This window comes from Zalophus californianus, chromosome X (assembly GCF_009762305.2).
Source record: "Zalophus californianus isolate mZalCal1 chromosome X, mZalCal1.pri.v2, whole genome shotgun sequence".
NCBI classification, from domain to species: domain Eukaryota; kingdom Metazoa; phylum Chordata; class Mammalia; order Carnivora; family Otariidae; genus Zalophus; species Zalophus californianus.
In genome coordinates this window covers 89,408,812-89,423,120 of record NC_045612.1, presented here as the reverse complement: position 1 = coordinate 89,423,120, position 14,309 = coordinate 89,408,812, and the positions used below count along the sequence as shown (strand labels likewise).

At 41.6% G+C, this 14,309-nt stretch overlaps 1 protein-coding gene across 1 annotated transcript; it reads right to left on the bottom strand.

Moving 5' to 3' along the window:
* Positions 1–12,503: 12,503 nt before the first annotated feature.
* On the bottom strand, positions 12,504–13,861 carry LOC113931143 (tubulin alpha-1C chain-like). The gene has a single exon (XM_027608939.1). It carries the CDS (start codon positions 13,851–13,853, stop codon positions 12,504–12,506), a length of 1,350 nt encoding a protein of 449 aa, XP_027464740.1. The 5' UTR covers positions 13,854–13,861.
* Positions 13,862–14,309: the final 448 nt, after the last annotated feature.

Below are 14,309 nucleotides of genomic sequence, written 5' to 3'. Positions count from 1 at the left end.
ATAGCTGCTCTACAGTCTGCCTAGTTAGTCCAATATCTGGATTTCCTCGGGGACGGTTTTTATTAATTGCTTATTTTCTTGTGTATGGGTCATACTTTCTTGTTTCTTTGCATATCTCCTAATTATTTATTTGAAAGGTATACATTTCAAATAATATGATGAGGGAACTCTGGAAATCTCCTTACCAGGGTTTGTTGTTGCCGCTGTTTTTAGTAGTTGTTTGTTTAGTGACTTTTCTGAATGAATTTTGTAGTCTGTATCTTCATCATGTGTGGTCACTGAAAGTCTCCACTTGCTTAAGCTTAGTAGTCAGCTCATGACTGGATAGCATTTCCTTCGATGTCTAGAACCAGTAAATATCCCAATCTTGGCCTAGTGGTTGTGTGTGTGAGAGAGAGAAAGAGAGCTGGGGGATGCCTTCAATATTCTACCAGGTAGTTTATAATTCCACCTTAGCCTTCAGTGCCTGCTTGTACACACTCTCAAGTTCAGTCAGAAATGAGAGACTGTATAGCCCTGCTTGTCTTTCATGAGCATGTTAGAAGCTCTATGTATTGTTTCTCACCTTCTAAATACTCAAAAATATATTGGAGCTTTGCAAAGCCTCTGTGGATATCTCATTCCTCAGCTTTTCATTTTCAGTTCCCTGGCTAGCTTATTGTTTGCCTCAGTTGCTATCTGTCACTTCAGGCAGATGTGATGTTCAAACATTTGAGAAATTCCCCTCCCTCCCCCAGGGAGAAATGCTTATCACTGGGAGAGTTTAAGTGAGCTCCAAAAAGGACAAGCCTTTCAAGCAGTGCCTTCCCGGAAATGACTTCGTAATGATTCCTATTTGGGGGTAAAGTTCTGAAAGATCTTCAGCCCTCCTCTGCTTTCTCCAGGACTGAGGATGAGGGTTATTATTTTTCAACACTGCTGTGGAGGTGGAGAGAACTGGATGCAACTCGGATTAGTTAAAATGCCACAAATCTTGCTTTTCTTATGAAGATGCAGTCATGTTTCTTGATGAAACACTTCCCCGTGTTGCTACCAGCCTTTGGTTAGTCTCCAGAGTATTGAAAAATTGATTTTGATAATTTTTTCACACTTTTATGAAGGAGCAAGATTTCAGAGTTCCTCACTCTGACATTTTCACTGATGCCTCTCTCTCTTGGTTTTTTTTTTTTTGACAACTCATCTTGTAATGGAAAATCATCCATTTTGAAAGAAACAGTGGCAACGTTACCTTTCTGAACTTTTTATGTTTGTTTTGTTGATCCAACTGTGGCTAAAATGGCATTGTTAATGAAAATCTACTTTTGAAAATCTACTTTCGAATAATACACTGTATTATTATTTCTCTAGACATTGTCACTGAAAAAGAAACAAAATTTAAAAATCAAATTTAAAAGTCTGAATCAACATTTTCAGAATCATAGACACAGAAAATCATAAATGTACACAATGTTTTAAAGATGATAAATTATATAGAAGCAAGCAAAAAGAAAAAACCAATTTCTGCCTAGAAGACTTTAGATTCTATAGAATGCTGAGATTGCAACACATAAGCTATTCCAAGTCAAAATTAAGACTGACACAGCAATGAACCAAATTCTATTTCATCTTTCTGTGAAGATGCTATAAGTTTAGAATAAAGTGTCAACTTGCCTTAACTTAGACTTCTTTGTTACTTTAAAAAGTTAACCTGAAACATACTAGTTCTATCATTTGGAACTGAGTTTTGAGCTACTTCCAAATTTTATACATTCTTCCTAAAGGAAGTGATAAAAACTTCAGTGAAAATTTTACCTGTGAGAGATCAATAATGAAACTAATTGAAATGCAATTAAAATTTGAGTAATTTTAAACGCAAACTATCTGTGAATTTCTCACAGGATGTTTGTATAGTGACATAAGTATTAACAGATCTGAAGTATGATGTGGATTTGACTTCAAAATCTTTTATACATTTTCTGTCAGAATTTGGAAGTGTGTGTGTGTATGTGTGTGTGTTAAAAAATCAGCTGCCTTATTTGATTTCTGAGCATGTCTTGTATTGCCAATTAACAGTAAAGGAAGAGTTGGCCTAAAATTGATCAGATTAGTGACATGTGGGTGGGATTCTGGCAGCATTCAAATATTCACATGAAAATTAAATGCAAACCCTGGAGCAAAAAATGCCTCCTTGCATCGAGGACTTGGCTACATGTCATAGCTGGAACCTGTGTCTCTACAAACATTTCCATTCTCTGTCCTTTCAGCACCCTCCGAAACATGATTCTTTCCGTGCAAAATGGTAATACAAATTTTGTTGCCAATATCTAGATTTCAGATGAAAATAGAAGCTCTTGAGGACAATCCCTGAGTCCTTTATCCTTAGATTTCAGAGACATGCAGTGCCTTCAGATATTGGTTTGAGGTCTAGAAATTTTATTCTAGTTTGTTCTGTAAATTGGTGTTTTAATTCGTGGAAGAAACAGAGAGACTGTTCTGATTATGATGATTGAAGAAACAAAATGTACAGAGTCCCCCTGCATGCAAAGCAAGTCATCAAGTCATCATTCAGTGAGTTAACATTCACAGCCGTAGTCCTCCAGACACTTCAAGTATGAAGTAGACAGCATCGCCATGGTTACGCATAAAGGAGAGCTGCACAAAGCAAGTCCATTGCACAGTTTTATTCACATACTGTGGGTAGCGCAGGAAGCAACTGGGAGGCTGTATGTTTAGAGGATGTGGGAATATGAAAACATGCCCTGTCATGGAATAGTCATGACTCTAACTCAATATATAAGTTCTGATGTGCTCTCATTCTTTAACGGTTTAAGACATAACTAAGCTGAATTCTGACTATACAGAGACTCAGAATCAGTCTTTTATTCAAGTATCAAATATTGATTGAGTACCCGCCATCTGCCAGGAATAGTTTAGGGAAAAACCACAGACATCGAGGAAACAAAGCTACAAAGCACTTCCTTCCCAGTGAAGACTTAGAAATTTTCTTCACCAGAGGCACCTGGGTAGCTCAATTGGCTGAGCATCCACCTCTTGGTTTCAGCTCAGGTCATGATCTCAGGGTCCTGAGATCGAGCCCTGTCGGGCTCCCCCCTCGGTGGGGAGTCTGCTACCCCCCTCTCTTTCTTCCTTTGCTCCTCCCCTGCTCGTGCACGCTGTCTCTCTAAAATAAATAAATAAACCTTTAAAAATAACCTGAAGTTCTCTTCACAGGACCAAGAAGCAGTATTTCATAGGTAAAATTTGTAACTGAAGAATAGTGAAAATCACTTATTAATATGTACTAGAATGTTGCTTCCCTGTCCCTGTTTATGACAATGGGCCTTAAAGAATTCATGGCATTTAGATAGATAGACAGGGAAAGTCATTATGAGAAGGGGAATAGCATGAGTAAAGGCATGGAGGTGGAACTAAATAGAAAACAGTGAGAAATCCAGAATTTTTTTAAAACAAAATAACTTGAAGTTCTCAGTTATCTGATACAGAAATGGGCTGCTTTCTGTATAAATTTAATTTTTAATAAGAAATAAAATGCAAACATGAAATTGCCCCATTCTACCAGCAGACCCCTTTTCTAGAAACGTAGTCTAACATTTTGATCAAATAAGACATTGCATATAGAAACATTTTGAAAAATTTTAAGTTCTCTAACAAATGCATTATTTATTCTTATCTTCCTTACCTACTCCATCAGAGGAAGCAAAAATGAGAGTAAGAAGAAAACTGGCGTGTCGGCCACGATTTGGCTGTATCTTCTTGAGACTGTAATAATTTCTGAATTTTTTTCTCTTTTCTTTGTTTCCCTTTTCCTTTCTTTTCTTTTTATTTATTCATTAATTCAACAGATATTTGATGCGCACTTTATTTTTGCCAGGTACTGTTATCTCTGCTAAGGATATATCGGTAAACAAAGCAGACAAAAATTCCAACACTCATGCAGCTTACATTGCAGTGGGGGGAGAGAAATAGTTTATTAGATGATGATACCTACAATGGAGATAAATTAAGTAGGGAAGGGAGGTAGAAGTATGTACGTAGGGTGGAGGAGGGGAGTTATAAAGAGATGACCTCATTGAAAAGGTGAGAGTTTAACAAACTTGAAGAAGTGATTCATTTAGATATCTGAAACAAGAGTATTCTAAGCAGAGAGAACAGTCAGTGCAAAGGTCCTGGGACAAGTTTATGTCAAGATGTTTGAGTGTAGAAGCAATGTAGTAAGAGTAGAAGGAAGAGAGGGTGAGACACGAAGTCAGAAAGGGGTGTGTGTGTGTGTGTGTGTGTGTGTGTATTGTGTGTTGGGCAAAGGGCATGCAGACGGTGAAAGGCCTTGTAGGCTTTTACACTGAGTGAGATGGGAAGCCATTGTTCATTTTGGTTTTGACATGGGTCTATTTGATATTGTAATCCACAAAAAGATTTGCAGGTTTTAAATGTTAATAACATAAACAGAAATATACCAAAAGTGACATTAGGGGAAATATGCGGAGCTGATCCCAGTTCAGTGCATTATTATTTACTTGCAGCATGTTTTAATCAGAAGAAGATCCCCAGGCTACAACTTTGCATAACTCTATCCATCTTCCAACTCTACCAAAGATAGGATGTCATGTGATGAATATTCACACCCCATTGTCTTTAGCCCTTCTAAATGTGAGAGGAGGTAGGAGGAGACCACCGGCATGATTCTTCCCCAGAGGTTTCCATAAATTTCTTCATTTCCCCTTAGCTTCCTGACCCACTCCAAGTCTGGTGATCTAAGAGGCTTGCCTCTCCCCCATAGCAACGCCACAAGAGCAAGAGCCTCGTCTATCTTGTTCAATAGAGATATCCCAGAGGCTAAAAGAGTCCTTGACCAGGGGACTTTGTATGAAGTTATAGGTAGCTGATCAAATATAACAGTTGAAAATCCCTTATCTGGGGAATTCGTTTTAAAAACCTTCAGGATATCTTCTTCAGTCCAACTAAAAGGATTCTATCAAACAATGGTAGTATTAGTCAGGATTCTCCAGAGAAATCAATATGTACAATAGATCACATATATAATCATATATATATATATATATAAAACCAATAGTGTGTACACACACACATAAATATATAATAGTGTTTATAATATTTAAAACCAATAGTGTATGTGTGTGTGTGTGTGTGTGTGTGTGCGTGTGTGTGTATGTTGGCTGGGAAGTTCTAAGATCTGCATTTAGCAAACTAGAGACCCAGGAGAGCTGATGGTATAAATTCCAGTCTTAGTCTATGTCTGAAGGCAGCAGAAGACTGGTGTCTCAGAGCAGAGACAATCAGGCAGAAAGAGTGAATTATCCTTTATTCATCCTTCTTGTCTTATTCATGCCTTTTAACTGATTGGATGAGACCCCCTGACATTAAGGAGGACAATCTGCTTTACTCAGTCTACCAATTCAAATGTTAATCTCACCTAGAAACATCTTCACAGTCACACCCAGAATAAGGTTTAACCAAATATCTGAGCACCCCATGGTCCAGTCAGGATGACATCTAAAATTAACCATCGCAAGGGATACAAAGGGTGGGGTAGTGGGAAATGGTGTACCCTGGGTGCAAGCAATAAGGGGATGTTATCTGCAGAGAATATAAAAAAAAAAAAAATCAACTGAAAGCAATCTTATTTTTATTATTACCATGGACTAGCGATTCTAAACAATATTAGTGATAACATAATTCTCCCTCTCCCAATCTTTTGTTTGTCTAAATTCTAAACAATTACTGTAATTATTGATGAGATTTTTTTATTGTGGCAAAATATACAGAAAATAAAATCTACCATCTTAACCATTTTTAAGTGTACAGTTAGGGGAATTAAGTACATCTTGACTTATTTACCTTTGCATATATTCTATAAATATTTTCTTTGTGGTTACCATGGGGATTACATATAATTTTGTCATATAGAGAAGTGGGATGTTGAAAAATTATCCACTCTGGGTATCAAATGTGCTTAGCTATACCACAGTTACACTGGAGTCAAAACATTCAACAGTGAGCTAACCATTTAGAAAATGACATTCTCACTCAATACTCATATTCATTCCCAGAGGAATCCTCTCAACCCCTTGAGTGTGAAAATGCAGACCGTCTTGCCTTGGGGTTGTGGCAGGGGTTCTCAAACTGTGTCAAATGCTAAAACAAGTGCCAGATAATCTATGAAGGACTTGCAGAAGAGGTGGCAAAAAGCTGGTTTTCTCTCCCCAGGTCATCACATGCACAGGGCATACAGGATTGGTAAGGAGAAATTGTGTTGATGGAGAAAATTTTTTGGAGAAGGATTCACTGAAGTACTGTCATCTTTCTCTCTTTTCCGTCTTCCTTAGTTGAGTGGTTTAAGAAAACCACGCGGAAAGCTGTGCCTTCTGGAGTTTGGAGGCTGCAGGGATTGGAAAGGAATTGGGCTCACGGGCTTCCCTGAGGGCAAAGCAAAAGAGAGGCTACTATAGAGGAGCTGGGGGAGGGGGCTGGGGGCACTCAATGATACCACATTTCTTGAGAATCTGATCTCGTCCTCAATCATATTAGACTCAATGCCCTCTTTTGATACTATGTTATAATGCTCCTCTTTAATATTCTGAAAGGAAATTTATAAATAATCCAAGCTACCTACGCACATGATTTAAAAAATAAAGAAGTGGAATGCTGTAACTGTAATACAAAGAAAAAATAAAAAAAGAAAAGCACTTTACAATAAAATAACACATTTCTATATATAAATGCTTTGGCATGACTACACTAGAGGATGACACCACAAATCAAGTGCTTGCAACTACTTATAATAAGTCTGAATTGAAGTAACAGTATTCAATTGAATACTGTTAATTGAGTGTAATTAATGTCTCTTCTTTATATTTAACCATTCAAAATAAGGAATAAGTAAGTGTATTCATATCTGTGAATGCAACAGCTAATAAAGTCTGATATGAGTGTGTTGTATTGGTTATTTATATACCACAAATGGTGCATCTGTGAGTAAAATGATTTTTTGAAATGGTGAACAATTCTTTGTAAAGTTCAGAACAGAACAATGTCCAGTAGTCCTTTGATTTCTTCAGGGTTTGCAATTTGGGGAAATTTAGTGTAGAGTAAACCAATGCAAAAAATACTTTGTACTTATGTTTCCCATGTAAATGAATATCCAGAAGGATATTCAAAAACCGTGCAGTACTGAGAACAAGTGTTCACTTACTGGCAGGAACCCTAGTCTCTCTGGCCCTTAGGTAGCCAAATGCCATTCAATCTCATCCCCCACCAATAAACAACCAGAAGTGCCCCATGAATTTCCAATGCCCCCCACTGAGAGGTGCCTCATCTGTTGCGAACTACAGCTTTAGATTTTACTGGACCTTTTTGTACCTGAAAAACATTAAATAAGCTATGGGGTCTGTCCAGGATTTCATTCAGGGCTGAAGAAGAAACAATTTGACAGAAAAGCAGTAGTAAGAAAAAATAAACTTGATTTCTGTTTGGAGGTTTTGGGGGGGTGGTCATGTGTGGGTAGGCATGAAGATGAGCCAGAAAATCTGTTGCCTTAACAACAATGCTGGTAATACGAGAGTATGGCCAGTAAACAACAGGTACAGGGACTCAGCGGTAGAAATAAGCTCACCACGTTTAAGGAATAGTAAGATGTTTAGAATGGTTAGGGCTGTAATGGTAGGAATGCAGAAAGCAAGGGGAAGGATAAAAGAATTTAAAGTAGAAGAGTGACTACATCACATGAAGCCTTGTAGGCCTTGGAAAGGAGTTTCAATTTTATTTGAAATGCAGTAGAAGGCAGAAATGTCACACGAACTGATCTGTGTTTGTGAAAGAGTATCTCTAAGTATACTGATCTGAGGAGTATAGGTTGTAAGAAACCAAGAATGGCTGCAGAGTGAACATTTAAAGGCCATTTTGCTCTTTCAGGAAAAGGCTGGGGCTAAAATAGAAGCAGTCAAATGAAAATACTAAAACAGATCTACAAGGTCTCAGGGATCGTACTTGCTGATGGATGACTGCAGATGGGATGGGGAGAGCCGCCATAATGGCCTTGACCCATTGTGGGGATAATGATACTCTTGATTGGGATGGGGGAGACACTTAAGAACAGAATTTGATAGACCACTAAAAAGACAACCATTTTTTACCTTTCATCAAAACATGTCTCGTTAGGAGAAAGACAAATGTGTTAAGTAGATAGTTAAGGACTTGTAATGAGCAAATAGTCTCAGGGACGCCTGGGTGGCTCAGTCAGTTCAGCGTCCAACTCTTGATTTTGGCTCAGGTCATGATCTCAGGGTCGTGAGATTGAGCCCCATGTTTTGCTCTGCACTGGGCATGGAGCCTCCTTAAGATTCTCTCTCTCTTCCTCTTCCTCTGCCCCTCCCCCCCCAAAATAGAAAATAGACATTTCAGAATCTTTACCATCACTGTCACTGATTAATATCCTTAGGCATAAACTGGCCTGAATCTAGCTTTCAGTAATCTCCATCTGAAGTTCAAATCTAAACTTGGCCTCTCCCTTATTCTTAAACCAGGATTTCAATGTAGTTTCTTTATCCATAAAACTTTCATAGGGATAACTAATTCCACAAGATATAGTGAGAATCAATTATTGAATGATTACATAACCGCTAGCAAATATTACAACTGATATTTCAAGAGCTGCTTTTAAAAGGGAAAAATATTTCTTGGTATCTCTAGATTCAGAATGAGAAAACCAATGATCATGTGCTCATTCTCAGCAAGTCTGGGGAACAACTGCAAAACTCTGGGTGCCAGACACAGGTGTTGGAGGGGAGTCATGTGTGGGTAGGCATGAAGATGAGCCAGATGGGCATGGTTCCTCTCCCAAATAAGCCCCTGAATCATCGTCCATACACGGAAACAAACTGAAAGCAACCTGAATTAGCACCAAATTTAGACCATAGTTGAAGTGAGCAAAAGGGTCAAAATACCATGTCTGTTCAAATTGTTGTGCCTTTTTCAAGATGCCATCCTTTCTCCCAGAGTCCAGATGCCATTGCTTGAAAGGGACTCGGATGAGGCTCCTCCTTTCCTTAATATGCCCATGTGGTGGGCCCCCTTTTCAGTGTTGGTAGAGCAAATACACACATTAGCTCAGGGTCTGGGGGGCAAAGTTGAGTAACGGAAAGACAGGTCCAAATCACAGGATAGGGTTACATCTTGGCAGGTGGCAAAGGGAGAAGCACAGCTTGGAGGCAATTGGGGTTCAACATTGAGAAAGGGGGTAATGATGGGTAGGAGAAGCAAGCAGAAATGGGGAGGAGAGTGCCAGAGGTCAAGTCACTACACTTCATTACACTGTTTTTCCTAGGGCTGGCTGAGAGTGAAGTTGGCAGTGTAGGGGTTAACTTGGGAGAAATAGGGTTTTGTCATGAGACTCCAGAAGGTACTAGAACAGTGAGAAGGTTTTCCTCCTCCCTACCTCTTTACTACACCAATATCAGCCACCCCTTATTTCCCTCAGCCTGCTTCTCTCAATGGCAGAGCTGGAATAACCCAAAATAATCAAGGTAAACTACCCACTGGTGATGCCCACTGATTGAAAACTTCCCTAGTGAGCCATTTGCCCTTCACGCCTTACCTAGTCACCTCAAGAATTTAAGCCTTATAAATTCCTTTAGTAACTGATTTCCGCTTGTTTAATTGAGAGCAATACGAGGAGGAAGCAGAGACCTTACTGGGAGCTGCAATCTAGTCTTAACCTCTCTTGCAAGACAGCTTGCTTGGGCTGAGAAGACCAGCAGTGTCTGTTCTGAGCAGTTACTCATAAGCACTGGGTTTGGTGGAAGGGGTGGCCATGTGGAAAGGGGGAGTAGATTACCTAAACAAGTACGTTTTCTTTTAATATTTCTGAATTACTTCTTCAGCTGTATGAGAAATTAACGGCATGCTGGGTTTGTACAAATTGTTGGGATCCTGGTATGGCTGAAATAGATCATTAAAGCGTTTGCCTCTGATCAAAGTTGACACTGGGCTTGTGTATTCTTGGAGAATATTGGACTACAGTGGGCCCCTTCAGTTCTGAAAACCGAATGGATCTTTTCTTGTACCCATGGAAGCATACCTGAATTTCTTTAATCAGGCCTGTGACTGTCAATGTTATCTGGTCATAGGGTTCAGTCAGCTTCACACAACTGAACACAGAGTGTGTGTCCTAGAAAAGGATAGGGGTGGACTGCTAATGTTCTCTCTCTGCCTTATTTCTTTTTTTTTTAATTTTTATTGTTATGTTAATCACCATATACTACATCATTTGTTTTGGTGTAGTGTTCCATGATTCATTGTTTGTTCATAACACCCAGTGCTCCATGCAGAATGTGCCCTCTTTAATACCCATCACCAGGCTAACCCATCCCCCTACCCTCCTCCCCTCTAGAAACCTCAGTTTGTTTTCAGAGTCCATCATCTCTCCTGGTTCGTCTCCCTCTCTGACTTACTCCCCTTCATTCTTCCTCTCCTGCTATCTTCTTCTTTTTCTTTTCTCTTAAAATATGTTGCGTTATTTGTTTCAGAAGTACAGATCTGTGATTCAACAGTCTTGCACAATTCACAGCGCTCACCGTAGCACATACCCTCCCCAATGTCTATCACCCAGCCACCCCATCCCTCCCACCCCCCACCACTCCAGCAACCCTCAGTTTGTTTCCTGAGATTAAGAATTCCTCATATCAGTGAGGTCATATGATACATGTCTTTCTCCGATTGACTTATTTCACTCAGCATAACACCCTCCAGTTCCATCCACGTCGTTGCAAATGGCAAGATCTCATTCCTTTTGATGGCTGCATAATATTCCATTGTATATATATACCACATCTTCTTTAGCCACTCATCTGTCGATGGACATCATGGCTCTTTCCACAGTTTGGCTATGGTGGACATTGCTGCTATACACATTGGGGTGCACGTACCCCTTCGGGTCCCTACATTTGTATCTTTGGGGTATCTGCCTTATTTCATTGCCCCTATCCTCCTTGCCCACACAGGCTCCCTCATACCCGCTCGGTCCCTGGCCTCAAGCCCTGCTACACCTTTCCATCTCTTCATTCTCCCAGCTGTTGGCAGGATGGTACCTGGACCACCCCTGGCTCCCTTAGACAATCTCAATACAATCCTGGTGGATCTCGCTGCCTCCGGTTTCTCCTCAAAAAGCCCTATTACTGGGGCGCCTGGGTGGCTCAGTCGTTAAGCATCTGCCTTTGGCTCAGGTCATGATCCCAGGGTCCTGGGATCGAGCCCCGCATCGGGCTCCCTGCTCATCCAGGAGCCTACTTCTCCCTCTGCCTCTGCCTGCCTGCTTGTGCGTGCTCTCTCTCTCCTCTCTCTCCCTCTCTCTGTGTCAAGTAAATAAATAAAATCTTTAAAAAAAAAAGCCCTATTACTGTTCACTCTATGCTTACTGCGTGCTCACTGCGTGCCAGGCGTCAACTCAAACATGTTGCATGCATTATTCCATTAACTTAAAAACAACACTACGAAGATCACCAATTTACAGATGGGAAAACTGAGGCCCAGAGAGCTTAGGCAATGTGCCCTAGGAGACAGAGCTAGTAAAAGTAGATTTTTCTTTACCATGTGGAACACTAAACTCTATTCACATAATTTGTGTATTTAATTTAGGATTACCTAAATCCCCAATTGTGAGTTCATAACCATCACAAGTTCCTCAGGCCATCTGTCACACGGACTACAGAATTATCTTTGTAAAACACTGTTCTAGCACTCAGTTCTTCACCTCCTTAAAGCCTTCCGCCATCCACCCCAGTACTGTGCCTTTAAGCCAAATTAAACCATTTGCCTCAGGTAGTCAGACCATTTACATGAAAAGGATGGGATTTCACAAATGAGCTTGGCTCTAGTTTCTTTTCTTTTCTGTTCTTTTTAAGATTTTATTTATTTATTTGACAGAGTGAGACACAGTGAGAGAGGGAACACAAGCAGGGGGAGTGGGAGAGGGAGAAGCAGTTTTCTTACTCGATTTCAGCTCTGCCTAAGTCCCAACCTGTGGGATGTTTTTCTTCTGCTTTTGGTCTCCCTCCTCTCTGCTTGGACTTGAACATTAAGGTCAGTTTTCTCAGACTTGACCCTTGAGCTCCTTTAGGTCTTTAGGTATTCATACTTTGCCCTTTCTTGTTCTTGGTTTTGTTTTGTTTTGTTTTGTTTTGTTTTGTTTTGTTTTGTTTTTTAAGCAAATGGCTCCTCATCCTTCCTCAGGTTTCTGGGATTCCACGCTGAAACTTGTTCCTTTAATGTTCCATATGCCCGCCTGCTACGATTCAACCCTAGATTGAGACAGTACTTGATACTCTGCCTCACCTCCTACTTCCTCCTTAGGGTTTCTGGGCCTTTCAAGATAATTTTCTTTTTAAACAGAAACATCACTTTTATTGACAAGTTAGGGCCACAACAGACAGCTTCCAGAACAGAAATAAGACAGTCCCAAGACAACGGAGTGTAAAATCGTAGCAGACAGGTTAATACTCTTCACCTTTATCCTCTCCCTCAGCACTATCCGCTCCAACCTCCTCATAATCCTTCTCAAGGGCAGCCATGTCCTCACGGGCCTCAGAAAACTCTCCTTCCTCCATGCCCTCCCCCACATACCAGTGAACAAAGGCACGCTTGGCATACATCAGGTCAGACTTGTGGTCCAGGCGAGCGCAAGCCTCAGCAATAGCTGTGGTGTTGCTCAGCATGCTCAGAGCTCGCTGTACCTTGGCCAGGTCTCCACCGGGCACCACAGTGGGAGGCTGGTAACGAATGCCCACTTTGAAGCCAGTGGGGCACCAGTCCACAAACTGGGTGGCACGCTTGGTCTTGATGGTGGCAATGGCAGCATTGACATCTTTGGGAACCATGTCACCACGGTACAACAGGCAGCAGGCCATGTGTTTACCATGGCGAGGGTCACATTTCCCCATCTGGTTGGCTGGCTCAAAGTTTGCGTTGGTGGTCTCTCCTACAGAAAGCGGTTCATGGTAGGCTTCCTCAGCAGACATGACAGGGGCGTAGGTGGCCAGAGGGAAGTGGATGCGGGGATAGGGCGCCAGGTTGGTCTGGAATTCTGTCAGATCAACATTCAGGGCTCCATCAAATCTGAGGGAAGCAGTGATGGAGGATACAATCTGGCTAATAAGGCAGTTAAGTTTAGCGTAGGTTGGGCGTTCAATATCGAGGTTTCTACGACAGATGTCATAGATGGCCTCATTGTCTACCATGAAGGCACAATCAGAGTGCTCCAGGGTGGTATGGGTAGTGAGGATGGAGTTGTAGGGCTCAACTACAGCTGTGGAAACCTGGGGAGCTGGGTACATGGAGAACTCCGGCTTGGACTTCTTGCCATAATCGACAGAGAGACGTTCCATCAGCAGGGAGGTAAACCCGAAACCAGTTCCCCCTCCAAAGCTGTGGAAAACCAAGATGCCCTGAAGACTCGTGCACTGGTCAGCCAGCTTCCAAATGCGGTCCAAGACAAGGTCTATGATCTCCTTGCCGATGATGTAGTGCCCTCGGGCGTAGTTGTTGGCAGCATCCTCCTTGCCGGTGATGAGCTGTTCAGGGTGGAAGAGCTGCTGGTAGGTGCCGGTGCGAACTTCAGCAATGACCACGGGTTCCCGGTCTACAAACATGGCCCTGGGCACATGCTTGCCAGCACCCGTCTCACTGAAGAAGGTGTTGAAGGAGTCATCTCCTCCCCCGATGGTCTTGTCACTTGGCATCTGACCATCGGACTGGATGCTGTGTTCCAAGCAATAGAGCTCCCAGCAGGCATTGCCGATCTGGACACCAGCCTGGCCCACGTGGATGGAGATGCACTCACGCATGACTGAGACTTATTTTTTTTTAAAGATTTTATTTATTTATTTGAGAGAGAGAGAATGAGAGAGATAGAGAGCACGAGAGGGAAGAGGGTCAGAGGGAGAAGCAGACTCCCCGCTGAGCAGGGAGCCTGATGTGGGACTCGATCCCGGGACTCCAGGATCATGACCTGAGCCGAAGGCAGTCGCTTAACCAACTGAGCCACCCAGGCGCCCCCATGACTGAGACTTATAAGGCTCCTCAGGGCGGGAGGAAGCGAGGGGACGGTGACAAGGTTCTCCCGCTGACAGACTACCAAGGAGTCCGGGGGAGAAGCTAAGATGATTTTTAAAAAATCAATTTTGGAGAATTCTCAGCCATTATATCTTTGATATTGCTCCTATACTGTTGTTCCTTTTTCCTCCTGGGACTCAAATTAAATGTAAACAAGATCTTATCGCTGGGTCCTCTATGTCATTTAT